Here is a 19,446-nt window from a genome sequence, read left to right on the forward strand (position 1 = left end):
CTCCAATAAGGAGGCCGACTTCAAAAAATGTATGACGAGAAGACAGAAACGGAAATGTGAACAGAATTATTATTATTATTGTTATTATTATTATTTTGCTACTGCATCTTTTCAAGCAATATTAACATTTCATTTGGAGTTCCTTCAGTGACACCATAAACAGTCCAACGAGTGAATATCCTCTCTGGATGAATAAAGACAGTCCACGTATAACAAAAGTATGTCTGTTCAAATAAATGCATTTGTTGGTCATTTGTTTTGACGACGAAGGGCCCCTCCCACAAAAAACAAAAAACAAAAACAAAAACAAACGAGCGTGCGTGCAAACCTGCAGGTTGAACAGATGGTTGGCGCATGCGTATTATGTCGTTAATCCACTCCCGAAGAGGCTTTCCCGTGCGCCTAACAGCGGATTAAAGTGCCTACTTTGCACCCAAATTAGGCTTTTTCGGTTTTGAATGTGAACTTTCCTCATCTTGTTAAGTTAGTGTGTTAAAATTGAGCCGAGATTTATTTTGAATTCTAAACTGATTTGAAACAGCTACAACTTGTATTTACAAACAGTAAAATTAAATACATACATTTAATTCATCATTAGAATAATATCTCATGGCCCGCCGTTATTTACACATTTTAGTTGTAATTAAAAAATAACGAATTTCCACGAAGAACAGTGCCAAAACTGACCGCAACCGGAAGTTGAACGGATTTCCCTCATAAAGTAAAAGCTAAGGCTCTGTTAAGAAATGCAGATAAAAATGGAAAATGAGGTTTCATGCTGATTTTTTGATCAGAAATGATGATTGGCAGTGCTTAAGGAGCCTCGTCGGAGGCCTGATACGACTTTTCTAGTCCACAGTGTGGCGACGTCACTCTTATTTTGACACAAGCAAACCGGAAGCTTCACTTCCCATTGTTTAAAATGACCGTTGTTTTTCTTCAACATAAACATGGATGTTGGGCGAGATAATCGACTTGTATTTTTGCTTTGGTTGACTGATCAGAAGCCTCTTTGATCCCTGAGCCTTGAATTAAAAAAATCGAAGTACCTTGGGCCTCGTTAATCGCAAAAGTCAGAACTGGGGCGATTTAAGAAGAACCACCGATCGAGCGCTTTTGTGTGTCAGCCCATCGTCATCGTCGACAGCAACATGGACATGTACGGATTCAGCGGTCCGATGTCCGATGCGGGAGAGCTGGAGGTGAGCAACATGAGCGACGTCAACAAGGCCAACCCGCACGGATGCGACAACGGCGCCCTGACGGACCGCTTCGGGGTCCTCATCCAGGGACTCCTGGCCATCGTCGCCTTCAGCACGCTCATGTGTGAGTGTCAACAAATCCCCCTTTTAATATATAAATATATATATATATATATATATATATATATATATATACATATATATATGTATATGTATATGTATGTGTGTGTGTGTGTGTCATCCCAATCAGTTATCTGCAAATAGAAACACACATTACCAGGAAAGTTGCACACGTGGCGTCTTGTTTACGTTTGTTTTTTCTTTAGGCTGCCCACCAAATCCGGATGAAAAATCTGTGAATTTAAATTTAATTGTCTTTTGTGAGTGCCGCTTCGTGTGACTATAGAGCAGTGCAGATTATTAGGATACCTCTAAAGGACCTCTAGTCCCATTCGGCGTGTTCAAACTACCCCCAAGGCCAAATAAAAGTCAGCCTTTTGCTGGACTTTGTGCCAGCACGTCCGCAGAGAGGTGTTGTGCCTCTGAGGACTCATCTCTTTCCCAGTGTGTATTTTGAAGAAATGTTTGAGCTGTTTTAACGTCATCATACAGCCGAATTTTCTGGCAAAATCCAACATTTAATCTCCAATCAAAACATGCGTAAAAGCACCAGTAGTTAGTTAGCGGTGAACTGAAACGATCATTTTGGCTATGGGCTTTTGCCACAGAAAATGTCCAGGTTGTTTTGCTGAACAGCTCAACGAGTAAAAGCCAAGAATATCAGTGTTTATTTTATGATGAGTGCGACTTCCTCATTTGACTTCCTGTTACTTTTCATCGGCTCTCGCTGGAGGCTGCAGATGTTAATTCAACACTGAAAACTTCGTTTCCAGGCTTTTCCTTGAGGCAGCAGTGTATTTATCGTGCAGGAACAAAGGCCGATTGACTGATAAATAACTTGTGACGCTGCAGCTGCTGACTCAGGGAATGTGGGCCACCTCACTGAAAGAATCCTACTGCTGTGTTGCTCATCACTGGGGTCAAGCGTACTGAAAAACGCATTTTGGAACCTTTACGAAACAAACGCTTCGGTTTGGCGAGCTCCTTCAGCGCGGTGTCGATGCTGCACGTGAGTGCGCATATGATACACTCATCAATATGTAAAGGTCAACGCACTGCCGGTGATTTCGTCGAGCGGCAGCAAGCGGAGCATTGCCGCATGGAGCCCGAGGCCCAGCGAGATCAATCAGCCTCCACTTGGTTACTTATTAGCGGCCTCAATTTGTTGCGATATTTGCAAGTCCAGAGCAGCAAGAGTATATAAATAATAAGTAGTAATACAAAAAAATCTAAACCAGTGGCATATTATTACTGGAATAAAGTCCTGTTTTTTCGAGAATTTAGTCCTCAAACTCGAGTCTTGTAAGATTCCAACATTTTATCCCGACAAAATACATTCTCCGTTATTCTTGGAAGAGGTCCGTGGCCCCAAAGGTTTGAGACCCCCGATCGAACCTATTTACGCACCTATTTACTTGTTTTGCAGTGAAAAGGTTCCGGGAGCCAGCAAGCATCCGCCGACCTTGGAGGATCTGGTAAGAAATGTTCATTTTCTTAACATTCCAGCAAAGCAACTCTCGTAAAATGGAATAAAATGTGAAAATTTGTGGGGAATTGTCTTAAAATGTCATCACAGCAGAAGGCGTGCAAATGAGCCCGAGAAGGAAAAGTCAAACTAAATTTTGCCTATGAAATGTTTTCCAGGTTTTTCGACACGTCCAAGCAGGCCATTGGCGCTCTGTTCATCCACTTCGCCAACGTCTTCCTGTCCACGCTCACCAAAGAGGACCCTTGCTCGCTGTCAGTTGCACGCCATCGTTTTTGGTAACCGTGAAATCAAAAAGGTCATTTCTTATCTTTTGTTGTCGTTTCCCAGCTACCTGATGAACTTCCTGCTGGACGCTACGGTGGGCATGCTGGTCATCTGGCTGGGCGTCACGCTGGTGTCGCGCGTGGTGGAGTACAAGCAGTGGACGCAGCTCACGTTTGGCGAGTACGGTGAGTTCGGAGACGCGCTGGAATAGAAAAACACGACCAACTGGAGGTCAAGCCGCAAGGACGCAGTTCTTGTCTTGGCCACTGTAGGTCACTGTTGTGTAGGGAGCGGCATTTCAACTTCAAAAATAATATACACTCGACCTTCTTCTTTTGCATTATTGTGTGAATGCAGAGCTATATTCACACTATGGATAAATATATAAAATATTCAAATTCTATTCTATCTCAAGGCATCACTGTATATGTACTTTTTTCTTGGTTCCTTGGCTTAATACAAGTTTGGAAACACTGCACTAGAGTACTAGTTAGACTGAATTAGGTATGTGAAGTTGGTTTGGTGTTGTAGGCGACCCCCCGCAGGCGGCGGCGTGGCTGGGTCAGTGCGGCACGTACCTGCTCATCATGGTTCTGGAGAAAGGCGCCATCAGCCTGGTGCTGCTCGTGCCAGGATGGTCCAAAGTATGCGCGCGTCCTGACTGATCTGAAACAAAAGTCGGGAATTGTTTTTCATTGACTGCGGTGTCCTTCCCAGCTCCAAGAGGTTCTGTTGGGCTACATCGCAAACCCTCAACTGGAGCTGGTGCTGGTCATGCTCATCGTGCCCTTCGTCGTCAACGTAAGGCCGCCGCCGCAACGCCGATCGGCGAGCCCGCTGCCTCTTTGGTGAGGTCTTTTGCGCCCTTTCGTTCCAGTCGGTCATGTTCTGGGTGGTGGACAGCCTGACCATGAGGAAGCTGAAGAACACGAAGAGCCCGGGTGACTCATGCGATGTCTCGCCCAAGAAGGCCGACGCGTCGCCTTGGGCGGTCAATGACGAGTCGCGGGTGAGAATCATTGACGTTTCGCACTCTTTTGCTCGCAAAAGAAGGACACGGGTGGTCTTCGATGGCACCGATTCCCCAACTGGGGATACATTAAAAGTTTTAACAGGCGAGACTGGCACGATTAGTACACATTTACACTGTTAAGTGTGATTATTATTATTATTATTTTTGAAATAGGTAAATTTGAGCATTTCTTATCTAAAATAAAAATGTCCCCTGTAGGTATTCAGTCAAAAAAAAAATCCCAAATTAAATGCAAATGAAATATAACTAAAAATTACATCCAACTAAATACATCCATCCATCCATTTTCTGAGCCGCTTATCCTCACTCGGGTAGCGGGCGTGCTGGAGCCTATCCCAGCTGTCATCCGGCAGGAGGCGGGGTACACCCTGAACTGGTTGCCAGCCAATCGCACGGCACATACACACCTACGGGCAATTTAGAGTCTCCAATTTATGCGTGTTTCTGGGATGTGGGAGGAAACCGGAGTGCCCGGAGAAAACCCACGCAGGCACGGGGAGAACGTGCAAACTCCACACAGTCGGGGCCGGGGATTGAACCCGGGTCCACAGAACTGTGAGGCTGACGCTCTAACCAGTCGTCCACCGTGCCGCCCAACTAAATACAATAAAAATAGATTAAACTTAAGACTTAAACGGAAATAGTTGTTCAATGGGAAATGACAATTAGCTCAGCTACTGACAGCCACTACATTAAGTTATATTTACTTACTGATAATCTGAGGATTGATTTTAGTCCTCTCCGCATTTTTAAACCATTCATTTTGTGTGTGTTTTTTTTTTTAACCTTCTCACGTGCGTGTGTCACCGAGGAACTTTCTGTGGGCTCCCAGGTTCTGCTGACGGCGGAGACGGACACGGACGAGGCGTCGGAGGGCGAAGAGGAACCGGGCGACGGCGCTCTGCCTCCCGTGCAGTACTCGGGAGCGCAAGCGAGGCCCAGCTGGGTGATGGTGTGAAGCCGCCAGCATCTAAAGCTTCCACACGCACACGCGCGCGCGCACACAGAAAGAAGCCTCCACACGCTCCAATTAAAGGTCTACACATCAGCTTTCAAGTGGGAACGCCACCACGTCGGTTCTCCTTCTTTTGGTGCGACAAAGATGATGAAGAGAAAAGCGCACTTGAAGGCATGAAGGATTACTCATCTGCACTTCAAAATCCGGAAAAAAATCATTCTTCTTCCGCCCCCCTCCCACGCTGGGGACTTTTCGGGAAGAAGAGTTGCTTTAAATCCATCTTTTGATGGAAGGTCCCATTATTCCGGCAAGCGCTGCCTTCCGGCGACTTCCGAACAACTTCCAAGGAACATCAAACAAGTTTTTTTTTTTTAAATAGTAAATTACGTGTGTGTACTTATTTCATGTCAGCTGTGTTGTTGTTAAGAAATCGTGCGCAAGCCCGTTGTTGCCAGTCAAAAAAAAAAAGGGTGGAAGAGGAAATCAAATGTTACCACCTTTTGTGATGTAAATTAGTATTTCTTAATTATGACAAGAGTTTTTTTATTTACTAGTATTTACTAGTTTTTTCCTTTTTTAATTGTCAGAAACATGGAAGTCCTTAATAGTGTCTTTTTTTCTTTTTTTTTTTACTGGCAGAAACAAAATCCAACAACCTTAATGTTGCCAGAAAAGTCCAATATTTGGCCAAATTTGTATGTAGACATTGATGAGGTTGTCACACGAATGTTCGCTTAGCTTCACACAACTACAGAGCACTGTGGTAGTTGTTGCACATTTTATAGCATTTGTTTAAGAGCCACTCAACAGTAGCTTAGTTTAAATACACATTAAGCTAAGCTAACATTACAACTTTTATTCCAAATGACCGTCTTATGATTATTGTATCTTGTATTTATTCGCGTTATGTGTAATTGACTTTTTTATATTAGTTATTAACCTTTAAAACTTGAACTTTACAAAGCTTTGTTATTACTGTTGTTAAGTTGGACAAAATGTGTCAATTTATTTTCTGATTTAGCCTTTTGAATGTTTTTTTATTTCTTTTATATCTGATCTCTGGGACTGGTCACCACACGGTGCTCCTTACAGAATGTATCTGGTTGATCTGTGGCCAAAAATAAAAGTCGACCGACGCACGAACACGGCTACGCGCTGGTGAATTCCTTGAGGCGTAAATGGAGCTCATTAGCTGGCAGCACACCTGTGGCGGGCGGGCGGGCGGGACCGGCGGCCCCCTGACCTCCGCCTGATGACAGGGAGGAGCAGCAAGTACGTGCATCCTTGTCATCGGGCCCCCAGCCCCGCCTTCCTCGAGGGGTGAGTTAGCTGGGTTGTTGCCATGGCATCCAGGTGTCAGCGGAACACGCTGACAGATGTACCGGCTGACTCAAAAACCGATTGTCAACTGGTGGGTGGCGGACAGGTGGTAAAAAAAAAAAAAAAAAGACAAGGGGTCCTCGCTTTTCAATCGACCACGTTCCAAACGAGTTCGCTAGGCGGCGTAAAAATATGTGGACACGTGGCACAAGTGGGCATTTTCCATTTTTAAAATTGTTTTTTATTTCATATTCATGGCCTAAATGTTTTATGTTTTTTTTTTAAATCAAAATATTTACAGTAATTATCATAGTTATATCACCTAGAAATGTCCTTATTTATTTATTTTGACAACAGTTGAGAACCGCCACTCTAAACATTTTATTTACACAGCATAACAAATAACGGTAAAATGATTACAGTACAAAAATGTCCAATAGAAATAGATAAGAAGCGAAGACACTTGGAAACTTTTGCTGAGAATCAGTGTACGCAGTTTTCCCAAAATGCTAAAGGATACCACAAAAACCCCGGTGTGCATTTTCTGCTAGGGTATCCAAAGCTCGTTTCCAAAAGTAAAGAGTACCTGGACCGAGGCGGTCTGGCGGGAAAGGGTGGGGGGGCCTCACGCTGCGTTGCTGCCGTGCTGCCCCTCACCTGTGTCGAACATGTGCGTCGCCACGTAGTCCTCGTAGCGTCCGTCGAGGAGTTTGGCGCCGTTGTTCCTCGCGAACCAGCACTCCACGCTCCGGGCGCCGCCGTAGATGCGCCGGCTCTTGCGGACCACCGGCACCGAGCGGCCCCTCACCTTGAGGAGCGCGGACGAGGGATTCTCACTTGGATCTCCTTCCACCACGCCCACCTCCTCATGCAGGAACTGGCCTGTGAGCAGGTGAGAGGACACTTCAAGATTCTCTCCCCAAATGGCAAGATAAAAAATTTCAGTGCAAAATCACACTGAGACATCCCAACGCGCTTAACAATCTTAAAAACAAGTACGTCAACAAAAGTACACATGAAAATTTACGAATACAATATGTGAGCATCACAGCAAACATGGTAGGAATGGGATGAAACTAGTTTTTTTTAATAAGGAAAATAGCACTATAATATTCTACTTTATAAAAACATATCACAATAATATAATTAAATAGAATGTAAAGGATTAAACACTGCGCATCATGGTTTAATGCTTCCATTCAATTCATTGTGCTGCTCCTTATGGTGTGCCCACTATGGCCACCGGGGGGGCAGTACAATACAGTTATACAGACCCAAGTCAAGTCAAGAAATTGTCCAAACGATGGCTTGTATCTTCCATCCATCCATTTTCTGAGCCGGGTGTGCTGCAGCCTATCCCAGCAATCATCGGGCAGGAGGCGGGGTACACCCTGAACTGGCTGCCAGCCAATCGCAGGGCACATACAAACAAACAACCATTCGCACTCCCATTCACACCTACGGGCAATTTAGAGTGTCCAATTCATGCATGTTTTTGGGATGTGGGAGGAAACCGGAGTGCCCGGAGAAAAGCCACGCAGGCACGGGCAGAACATGCAAACTCCACACGGGAACACACTGAACCCCGGACCTCACAACTGTGAGGCAGACGCTCGAACCAGTCGGCCACCGTGCCGCCGGCTTGTATCTTGAAAAAAAAAAATCAAGTCCCTTGTATCTGAAGGTCAGTTCAGGTTGAAATCTGATGACAGTCCATGACGCCAACGTTTCCCATTAGACAGGGCTTTGGCGCCATCTTGTGGCATTTCAGAAAGAGCACCAAAAGCGCAACTAGGAGAACCGTGAAAATGTGGAGGTTCACTGTACTTCCACCGAGCAGGCTCTCCTTTTGGCTGTAATAAATGAACAAAGGACCCCGTAAATGAAGTGAAATAAAATATGAATAGTTGCCACTTACCCAGCAGGCCATGGCAGCTCGGCGAGAGCCCCTCGCTGTCTTGGATGTAGAAGCCCAGGTGGTCTCTCTGGTAGGGCGCGGGGTTCTTGTAGCGATGCAGCAGGACGACGAAAGTGACGTTGGCGCCGACGCTCACGGTCACGTTGGAGCCGCCGACGATCGCCACCGACAGCGCGCCGCTCTCCACCGAGGCGGTCGAGTGGCACGGCAGCACCAGGCGGTCCAGCCCGTCCAGGATGACCTTGGTGGGCGTCACCTCTATGTAGGCGCGGCGGGGGCGGTCCACCACCACGGTGATGCTGCTGAAGTACGTGCGCAGACGCTTGCGGCTGCCCGGCGGGGGCGGAGCGCCGATGAGCTTTGCCGTTCACCGTCACGCCTGAACAAACATTCACAAAGTGCATAAACATGTACATGTCGTAAATGAACACATTTTTTCTAGCCCATTAAGACAGAAATGTGCCACGGCAAAGTGGTTGGAATCAATGAAATCAAAAATCAATCTTGTACACCGTTCCGTCCTACCGGAGAATTTGTGATCGGAAACCAGGCGGAGGACGTGACCGGGCTCGCCGTTGATGTTGAAGCAGACGGCCATCTTGCTGAGAGAGAAGTCCACCACAAAGTGAGGGTCGCCGTCCGCTGGACACACGGAGGGAAACAGCAGCTTTCAATACGTTTTCTACACAGGAAATTGATCAAGATCTCGTCAATGTGGTGACCGAACAGTTCATGAGTGAATAATTCCCCAGGCATTATGAGCTCATTCTACCTAAATGACAGATTATTGATCATCATAGTGTGGCTTCATCTTCACAGACTTGTGAGAAGCCATCAAGATGATAGAGCAAGTCTAATGACAGGGCCATTAGGCTTCTTCTTGTTTTTTTTTTTTTTTTACTTTAACAAAACGTCTCGACAGCTTTCCCGCCGAGTGCGTTCACGCTCACAAATTAGCCCCTCTGCCTCTTTCCCAGCTCGTGTTCACTCCGCAGACTGTGTGAACAGCACGCAAATTACAGGCTGCGCATGCAAAGCCGATGCACACACTGTATTTCCCCCCTGAGGCCCCCGTGCACTTGAAAAGCCCCCTACGGAGCCTCGGTGTTGACAATGTGGCGTCACCTGATGTTTTGGAGATGGTGACAGACTTCTTGGTGGGTCTCCTCTCAACTCGACCTGTGAAGAAGAGGAGGAAAATCTTGCTAAATGCCTTCATTACCAGAATAATTTGGCAACTCAATCTCACCTCTCCTGTTGTTGCTGAGCGTTAAACTCTGTCTGTCAACTTCCCTGCGTAACATTCCGTCGTCTTCATCATCCGGCACCTCGTTGGCCGCCGCCGATGCACGCTCGCCGACGGAGAGCGTCGGCGTCGCGATGCCGTCTGCCAAGACCTCGGGCTCGTCCACCAGCATGCCGGTGAGCGGGGTGAGGAAGTGGTACGCCAGGGAGAGGTCGGTGGCCCGCCGGATGTGCTCTTGCCTCTCCTTGCTGGTTCGGCTGCGCAGACGTGACCGAAGCTCCTCCTTGACCGTCAGGAATCCCCACAAGCGCTCCACGAAGTCCGCCGCCGGCCAACTGAAAGCGTCCCCTGATCCGGGAATTCCCGACCCCGCCGCCTTCACGCGCTTCTCCGTCTCAGACTCCCGGCGCCGGAGCGACACGTCCCTCTCCAGGACGACCGTCCTGTCGTTGTTGCTGGCCGTGACCTGAACGCGGAGCGACTCGGAGCTCAGGTTGCCCAGCTTGCCGGCGACGACCATCTCGGAGCCGTTGAAGTAGTTGGCGAAGAGGTGCTGCGTCACGTGGTCCATAGAGCCTGCCGTGTAGTTGATCCTGATGTCGGACAGCAGCGGGGTGCCGATCTCCTCGTAGAACCTGGACGTGGGACAACGAGACCAATTTGTGTCCTCGTGAAAACAAAACATTGGAAACTCTCGTTGATCGTGGGACTTACGTTCCATAAAATCCCCACACAGTCCGTGAAATAAATGAAAAAGTGCATTTCTATTGGGCGTGCCCTGCCTGAGTGACGTGAACAACAGCGCATGCCTTCCCTGGGTTAACCATTTCCACTGTTCCTCACACTGACACTTGCGGCAATGTAGTCCGCAAAGAGCATTGTGGGTAGTCAGAATTGATTTTAAACTACAGTGCTAAACGTTGTTCTTTCCTTGCATTTGTTCCTGTCAATATTGTTATGAGTTGTGTGCATTAGCGAATCATAGTCCTGGCTTACATTGTAAACAGTTCCTTTCCAGCCACGTCCTATGCAATTTGGTGATTAATCAACTGTATGAGTGGCAAATATTCAGTAAGCTAAGAACAAGAGCCCAGTTGCCCTTCTGTGAGTCAGACAAATTCCTTGTGTGTTTTGGACATACTTGGCAAATAAAGATGATTCTGATTCTGATTCTGATTGCTGCCACATTTAAATTATTTAGCCAATAAAGCTGACTGTATCCAGGATGAAAAGTTGAGTAACTGCACTACACTCACCTTTAAAAAAATATAATACATAAATAAATAGGTCGGGGATGCACTGAACCCGCAATAAATGACCCCGTGATATTGCGAGGGATTACCGTATTCAAACTTGCCAGCATCCGGTTCTTGGCCAGGAAGCGAGCACATCCTTGTTTTCTTCCGCCTCACAAATCCGCTCGTCTAACCTCTTAAGGCGACCTGTCGCCCCACTCGAGAGTTTGCTCACCTCCATAAAAGACAATCCTAAGTCCTCCATCCTGTCCTTGTCACGACGGCGTAAAACCCAAACCCGTGTTTGCTCAAGACGCGCGAGGCCTATTATCTACAAGCATGCTCAGACGCCGGTTACACAACACGCGCGCATTCCTCGCACCGCTGTGCAAACAGCTCGCACGCCGGCCGGCCCGAAAGCGGACGGTCGGGAATAAAAGAGCAGGAAAAGGAAAGAAAGAGGAGAGGGCGGCTCGGAGGGTTTCGGGCCGATTAAAGAGAGCGGTTGTCAGCACCGACACATCGGTGCTCTTTGTCCCGACGTCCCGTGATGAATGACGGGAAGGACGAGTTGCAGAAGCGGGGGATTAAAAACTGGTCATTGAGCACGTGCGCCAGACGCCAAAAGGAAATTCACCTGAATGCTGACGTTCTGAACACTGAGCGGTGACTCTCTGAGCGTCCATTTCGTGTCAATTAAAGTTTCTCGGTCGTTACCCTTTGAGCATGGCGCTGGCGTCGGCTTCCTCGCGGATCCGCCTCATCGTGCCGCAGTTCTCCATAGACATGCGCTCCAAAAGCTTGTAGTCCACGTCGTTGCCGATGCCGATGGTGAAGACGCAGAACTTATCCAGCACGGCCGAGCGGGTGTTTCCCAGGATGGCCGGCGACTGCGACTCCCCGACCGTGGGCCGGCCCGTCCGTCAGGAAGATGACGAGCGAGACGCTGTTGGCGCCGGCGTGGGCACCCGACAGGTAGTCGCGGAGCAGGGCCGAGCCACTCTGGATGGCGCCGTCGATGTTGGTGCCTGTGGGGAGGTCACATGCATGAGAAGGTCACAGTAAACCCCCGTTTAACATGACGGAAACGCTCCAGAGACAGCCAAATTGGGCGAAAATCTGCAATATAGATAATATATAATTTTACCCTTCACACATGCTTTAAACACATTTAAACTTATTTAAACACACTTTTTAAACGCATTGTCAAGATACACGAACACAAACAAATGCAAGCATAAAATGTATAGGAGATACTGCACAGTATTGTTTAGTACTGTGTATTGTAAATCCCTATAGATGGCAGTATAGTGAACTCCTGCATTGTTGGAGTTCGCCATTTGCAAATTTACAGATTTTTTTTTGAACCCGTCCTCCGTTATGCGCTGATGACGCACTACTAGTGTCGCTTTGGCGCGGTCTGGTAGCATGTTGGTGCCAAGGAAACAATTTGTAGTGAGTGGAGGAGCTTCATTTCGACAAAAGTAGTCATTTGCTGCTCCCTTGTGGCATGTATAGGCAATTACAGATCCATTCTGGGGGTTGTCACGAAAAGGGAGGTTTAACTGTAATACCCAAGGCAGTGGTTCTCAAACTTACACCAAGTAAAAGGTATATTTTTTTTTATTACAGTCAGCCACTGTAGCATTATGCACAATTTGAAGATATCGAAAAACAAAATGTACTCCACGTATAAAAGGCACACCTAAATAAATGCTTGAAAACAAACTGCTCTAACAGACTAAACACAATTGTTTTGTCCTGAAAGGTTAAATATAACTGAACTGTAGTGATTTAAAAAAAAGTTGAATCCACTGTAACAGGCACAGTTTAACCATTTAATTAAGTGATTCTGTCACATACCACTAGAGGGAGCCTATGAGGAGTTCCATAGCTGGTTATGCTCAGAAAGTAAATAAAGCATTGTTACCAGCTACCAATTATTTTAGATACAGGTACATAATGACTTATAACAGGATTGTAATTAATATTTATATGTTTTCAACATTTAGATCGATGTAAAAAGCTGTAAAAATCGATTTAAAAAAACAACAACCACAAACGACTCCTGTGATGGAGCGCAAAGTAGAAAGAAAATCTGCAAAATAGCAAGACTGCGGTAAGTGAACTGCTACATAGGGAGGGACAGTACGGGTGATCTTCTGACCTCCAGTGGGCATGAGCGTGTAGATAAACTTCTTGGCATCTCGGATGTTGATCGGCGTGACGGGCACGAGGCCACTCGGACGCCACACTCTGATTTTGTTGGAGAAGCTGACGAAGTTGAAGTGATCGATGGCCCGCAGGTCCCTCAGGATGGTGAATAAGGCGTCTTTCGTCTGGCAAAGGAGACACATCAGAAGGTTGAAGGAAAAAAGTGGCAGTATTATGAGAGTAAAGTTGCAATATTAGTAGCAAAAAAGGGATTTCAAGAAGGAATTTTATTTTTTTTGCAATTTTACAAAAATGTTTTTTTGTAAAATTACTTTTTTATATATATTATGTGAAGAAGCGATGACAAAAATCCTACTATTTTATGGCTCTTTGCACTGAACATTATGTGCATGTGTATAATTTGGCGCCGGCATCTCTATGGGATGGGATGTATACGCTCCCGGTCAGAAACAGATGCTTGACCCGCCATGAAGCCCGCCTTTGTGCAAGCGCATTAAACCACACTCGTTGTTCTGCGGCGACGGCCGGGGGCGGGCATCACGGGGGTCAAGGGTGCCGTTTGTCTCAAAACTTCCATGACTCGATGGACGCTGACCTTACTGCCTTACAGCTCGACCTCGTGCTCCGCATCGCAACCCGAACTGTTTTTCACTCGGAGCAACTCGTGGCGATCTACTGGAACGCTCGTGTTCCAGTGTGGGAGTGAGGAGGTGGGGTGTTGGCTTTGGGTTCCAGTTGAACAGATCCAATTCTCTGAAAACTCATCACTGGCGACATGCGGGTGGCCCACTCCGTTCTTTAATCCGGCCGGCCAAACCAAGCATTTACATTATCGAGAGTCCTGTGGTATTTGTTGCATAATTTGTTGCCACCTGTCTCATCTTGGTGCCCAGCATGGAGGCGCTGGTGTCGATCACAAACACGACGTTCTTGGGCACCGCCGGTAGGTCTTTGGGTGCGAAGTAGTGGACAAAATAGCCATTTTGAACCTGGCAATGAGACACAGTAAGTAAGTCCATTCCCAAATGGAGCCTAGAAAAAAAAAAAAATATTCTAACCTGCACGTCACCGATGCCCATATGCCTCTGGACGTCGTAGCGGATCACAAAATCTCCCAGGATACCGTTGGTGGTGATCATGGCCTGCTGGACAATGTTGGGGCTGAAGGTGATCTTGCAGACGTTCTTCTCCCTTCGGACCGTCGTGGTGACGGGGGGCTCGGTCTTGGCTGGAGTACAAAGGCATGAGATATGTGTTAAAAAAGTACAGCGTTCCCCCGCTATATTGCGGTTCACCGTTCAGTGTGCTCATTCGACGAAATTCTCGACACCAACCTGGCGTTCTGGCCGGGTTGGGCCCGCTGCTCCGCCGGAGAGGGAGGACCTCCAGAGCGGTGATGGCCGAGTGGTCCACGATGGTGACGTCCACCCTGAGACGGCTCACCAGCTGCAACGGCCGCAGGCTGGTCACGTGCTCGTAGCGGCCCAGCCGGCGCCGCAGCAGCTCCTCGTACGTGAGCAGGAAGACGGCCCGGTTCCCTCCCGGAATGCTGGCCGCCATTCGGAATACCTCCACCTCCAACGCGGAACTGGTGGGGAGGAAACGAAGGGAAACTAATAGAAATATTATATTATATATACATATATTATTATATTAGAAACTATGTGGGAATCCTAATAAGGCATAAGTCACATTAATATTTGTCATTCTTCACAGAGGATAAGGACTATATGACTGTGAGTATTATTATATTTTGTCTACATCTGCGTATATGCTATTCGTTAGCTCATTTATAGTGTTTTGCATTGTTTGTTAGCATTAAGATATATAGCCTTCACTAAGGCGTTAAACCTATGTGCTCTAATTCTGTCTAATTCTCTTTGATTTTGTATTTCTGAAATTAAATAAATACAAAAGTCCAAATATTTCCTGTCAAATGAAGTTGTATCGGTATCCAATTAAGATGGTTGAATTCTGAGATGGCTTCATCAAATCAGGTTGTGTTTTTTTTTACACTTTTCAGCTGCACGTCGTCAACGGACGCGCGCACAAATGATGAAGAACCATCAATAACGGAGGCGGCAAAGCCATGACTTCAACAGAACAGGAGATGATGTCGTCATCATCAATACGCAAGTGGAATCGCTCATGTCAGTTCTTCCACTTCACACCCACCCTTCATCCTTCTCTGTCACTTCTTCCATATCGCACACAATAGTTCGTTTCTTTTTGCTGACAAACACACACACACACACGCACACACATTTTTGCACACAAAAATACAGAATGGCCATTGAATGTGTTCTATGTTTGCAAACTCGGAGCATGAGGAGGAAGTAACTCGAAAGGTGCAATTAGAGGCCACCGGACGAAGATCAGAGCACGAACGACTTACAACACACACACCTCACCTTGTGTCACCTGACTCTTTGTACCGAGCTTTGCCGTCTGGTTGCTTGACCCTCCGCCTCTCCTTCGGCCCGACCTGGCTCTGGTAGACCCGCCCCGCGATGATCCTGGTTTTGGAGGTCAAAGTTAGAGGATTAGCGTTCCCGCTTTAACTGGATTTTCTCACACAAAAGACCCAGAATTCGCCTTGACGCGGGTTTACGACATGTCGAGGGGAGTGAGACGCTCCCTGGTCTTTGTCAACGCTTTAATGTCGCCATGGCGACCGGAAAGCAAAATGTTTCTTCCAAGCAGCATTCGTTGATGTCATCTGCACTCCTCAGAAAAAGCGTCAGTACCTTTTGCACAACTTGCTGTGTTTTCTCCAACAAGGAGCTAAATGGCAAAAGTCACATCAGGTTTTTGAACCACGAATGGACCAATAATAATGACAACAATAATAGGAGTGCAAACAGTACTGAAACGTTCAACAGTTGGACGTTCCAATTAAAGAGCGTATAAAGTGAATTATGGGATTTGTTTCGAAATACATTATACATGTTTGAAGATAATTGCTGAAAATGTGCAAAGACTGAGAACTATGTAGTACTCAGCTGTGGAGATAGGGTGTTAAACTTTCTGTGTGGCTAAAAAGGCGCCCAGTGACGCACCACGTCGTCCGTCATGAGTCGCTCCTTGCCGACTATATAGTATAAGAATTTGAGCATCTTCGTTCGGATCAGAAGTTTTCCGGCACAATTGCGACGTGCCACTAGCTAGCTGGCTATGGCTGGACGCTGAAAATACATATTTCCTTAGGAGAGTCCACTGGTGTGGCCGCTTCAGAGTGCCTCGTTGTTGGCCGTGAGTGTGTGCACGTAACAGAGAGAAAGGCGGGGGGAATTTTTAAAATTGATTTCATTTTTTATTTATTTGTTTTTTTAAGTCAGACTTGACAGCCAGCGTGTGGACACTCTTCTCTGTGGTGTGTCAAATTTACCAGACATATTTAGTGTTACTTTACAGGGACTATAAGCTCACCTATAAAGGTTACAGTGCACATTAGGCTCATCCTGAAATTTTACCCAAAGCCCAATCCTAAGCTTTTATGGCAAGTGCGTGCTTCTTACATGGTGAAGTTGGAGACGAACGCGCCGGCCGGCACGGGAAAGTGGAAGACGCCCTCGCCGGCGGCGGCGTGCCGATTGAGCAAGACGCAGCGCACCGTTGTGAAGGCGTAGCGGGAGATGACGGTGGTGTTGACAGACAGCTCCTGGATGTGAGGCCTCGTCTCCTGCACGGACAGAGCAAGTCAGCTTTGTTATTGCGCAAAAACTACTACTAAAATTCAAGAACCTTTCCTGGAGCCGTTCCCCACATGTCTTTTTGATGAAATCAAAGAAGTGAGCAGAAGGAAAAGGAATTCAAATCCCATGAGCTGACAACAGTTCTCCTCTTGAAGGAACATCTGTGCACTTGGCGGCTTCTCCTGCGCGCGTCACGCACAATTCTACATTCCGATGTAATGTGCGTGCATAGAGTCAGAAACATTTCTAACTGATGTAAACTGGGTCAAAAAATGTGGGTCACCATTTAGGATCATACAAATAAAAAAAATAAAAACATTTGGCCCAACGAAATGCCTTAGTACAGGGGTGGCCAAGATGTGCTAAAGGGCCACATCTATTAATAGACCAATTATTTCATGTGACAGTCATTTAAAACAAATCCATTTATATTCACCAATCAGTTACGTTTGAGACGCCACATTAATATTATATTATATATAAAATGAGTGGATTCTACCTTCATGAGGGTGTTTTTCACCTGTCGTGGAACTCTGCGAGGTGCCTGCAGGGACAAGTAAGTTAATTCGGTTTAAAACAACATCAACAACAACAACAAAACATTCACAAACACTTACGATGTCCAAATCCAAGTCATCCAAGTCGGCATCAACATAGTCTCCTTGTTCGAAGTCGCCCACTTGTCCAAGCGTGCACCGAGCGGCGCACAAAAGCAGTAAAGGCACCAGCAGCATCGTTTTCGTCGTTCTCACTTTGTTAGTGTCACAAAGTTAGTGAGAACAGTTTAGCCTGCAGCCTGTGCCCACCCACTGGAGGAGGAAGAGGAAGGAGAAGAGGAGGGGGGAAATAAAGAAGGATGGGGTCTACTTGGAGCAGTGACTTCCACCCTTTCTGGAGCCAACGCACATATTTTACGATTGAAAAATCTCACAGCGCACCAACAAACAAAAATGACAAAAAAAGTGGACACATTTATGACTGCATGTACTTCCTGCCATCTAATAGAAGAGCATTTATTTGTTCTGTCTGTCACTATGCCTCACTGGCATAAATAGATGAACAGATACATTATTTCTTGTAAATAAATATTTTTTTGAGCAATTACGTACAATTTTATAATTTCCCACGGCACACCTGAAGAGCGCTCACGGCACACTAATGTGCCCCCGGCACACTGGTTGAGAATCGCTGACTTCGATCAATAAGCAGCCCTTGTTGCTCACTGATGCCTTCACTGATGGTCGGAATTTGCGTCGTTTGAGATATCTGGCGTCATCTGGTGGGTATAATAGACATCACAGCAATTCAGCACAATTTTTGTCAAATTCGTGGTTCATAGAGGATGGATGCAGATAAAGTTAAAAAGCTAGGTAAAAAAAAAATATCCTTGGTTTACAGACTAAAATACCACCTCAAGAACAAGAACGACAATTTACGACAATGTTTTACGAGGATGGAAAATAGCTTGACGTAAAACCACATTCACCAGATGATTCTGAAAGGATTCCAATCATGCAAAGTAAAATTTCATCATTTTGGCGTAATGTCCAAGTCTTCCCTGCCCATATTATTTGCGGATGATACAAATATTGCCACGTCTCGCTCTGGATGTCTCATCAGAAATGCAAATACAACCCCAAAATACACTCTCATGATGGTTTCAGGTGAACAAGCTTTCCTTGAATGTCAAACAACGATATAATAATAAATCTTTTCCAAAGCAGGACACAAAACTGGTCATCAGTAACATTGAAATCAAACCAGACACTCAAATTTATCGGTCTATTTGTAGATGAAGAATTGTCCTTCATATTGAGCACAAATGAAAAAAAAATTAAATCAAATTACAGATCTTATGGTAACATCAGGAGTCTCTCGCTTACCTTGTCAGTTCAAGGCGTGATTCAACATACATAGACAATTCTTAACACGTGCAAAATAAGTATTATTATGAGTGGGCCACATGGCAGGTAGGCAAACCAAAAAGGTCAAATGGGGGCTAGGATTAGCGTGATGACAAAAGGCCTGGCGGCACGGTGGGCGACTGGTTAGAGTGTCTGCCTCACAGTTCTGAGGACCGGGGTTCAAATACCAGTTTGCATGTTCTCCCCGTGCCTGCGTGGGTTTTCTCCGGCCACTCCGGTTTCCTCCCACATCCCAAGAACATGTGTGGTAGGTTGATTGAAGACTCTAAATTGCCCGTAGGTGTGAATGTGAGTGCGAATGGTTGTTTGTGTACGTGTGCCCTGCGATTGGCTGGCAACCGGTTCAGGGTGTACCCCGCCTCCTGCCCGAAGATTGCTGGGATAGGCTCCAGCACGCCCGCGACCCTTGTGAGGAGAAGCGGCTCAGAAAATGGATGGATGGACAAAAGGCCTCAATGTACACACACTAATGTTGTACTCGGGATGACTTTTAGAATGGTAAATGATCTGCACTTACAGTGGGTACAAAAGTTTTCAGACCCCCTTAAAATTTTCACTCTTTGTTATATTGCAGCCAAATTTGATTGAACGATTGCTAAAATCATTTAAGTTCACCGTTTTCCTCATAAATGTACACACAGCACCCCATATTGACGTAAAAAAATAGAATTGTTGAAATTTTTGCAGATTTATTAAAAAAAGAAAAACTGAAATATCACACAGCCATAAGTATTCAGACCCTGTGCTCATATATTTAACTCGGGTGCTGTCCATTTCTTCTGCTCATCCTTGAGATGGTTCTAACCTTCATTGGAGTCCAGCTGTGTTTGATTATACTGATTGGACTTGATTAGGAAAGCCACACC

The 19,446-nt window shown here is 46.1% G+C and overlaps 2 protein-coding genes across 2 annotated transcripts; one reads left to right on the forward strand and one right to left on the reverse strand.

Moving 5' to 3' along the window:
• The first annotated feature begins 901 nt into the window (after positions 1–901).
• Positions 902–6,211, forward strand: tmem110l (transmembrane protein 110, like). Its single transcript, XM_061667513.1, has 8 exons — positions 902–1,326; positions 2,749–2,797; positions 2,967–3,062; positions 3,139–3,260; positions 3,607–3,719; positions 3,793–3,876; positions 3,953–4,084; positions 4,941–6,211. Exons 1-8 carry the CDS (start codon positions 1,152–1,154, stop codon positions 5,064–5,066), a joined length of 897 nt encoding a protein of 298 aa, XP_061523497.1. The 5' UTR covers positions 902–1,151; the 3' UTR covers positions 5,067–6,211.
• A 440-nt stretch (positions 6,212–6,651) lies between these two features.
• Positions 6,652–17,411, reverse strand: itih5 (inter-alpha-trypsin inhibitor heavy chain 5). Its single transcript, XM_061667850.1, is given in 16 exon segments — positions 6,652–7,268; positions 8,305–8,665; positions 8,667–8,683; positions 8,830–8,946; positions 9,430–9,483; positions 9,554–10,185; positions 11,503–11,702; positions 11,704–11,813; positions 12,953–13,124; positions 13,833–13,949; positions 14,019–14,188; positions 14,295–14,548; positions 15,372–15,476; positions 16,479–16,642; positions 17,155–17,199; positions 17,273–17,411. Coding segments are annotated over 16 exon segments (2,892 nt in total). The 5' UTR covers positions 17,390–17,411; the 3' UTR covers positions 6,652–7,011.
• Between the last annotated feature and the right edge of the window lie 2,035 nt (positions 17,412–19,446).

This window comes from Phycodurus eques, chromosome 22, assembly GCF_024500275.1.
Source record: "Phycodurus eques isolate BA_2022a chromosome 22, UOR_Pequ_1.1, whole genome shotgun sequence".
In the NCBI taxonomy this organism is placed as follows: domain Eukaryota; kingdom Metazoa; phylum Chordata; class Actinopteri; order Syngnathiformes; family Syngnathidae; genus Phycodurus; species Phycodurus eques.

Excerpts from the sequence above, each read along its gene's own strand:
- tmem110l (XM_061667513.1), top strand. The coding sequence starts at position 1,152 with ATGGACATGTACGGATTCAGCGGTCCGATGTCCGATGCGGGAGAGCTG. Across the intron at positions 1,327-2,748 it reads CGCCTTCAGCACGCTCATGT|TGAAAAGGTTCCGGGAGCCA; the intron begins GTGAGTGTCAAC and ends CTTGTTTTGCAG. Across the intron at positions 3,261-3,606 it reads GCTCACGTTTGGCGAGTACG|GCGACCCCCCGCAGGCGGCG; the intron begins GTGAGTTCGGAG and ends TTGGTGTTGTAG.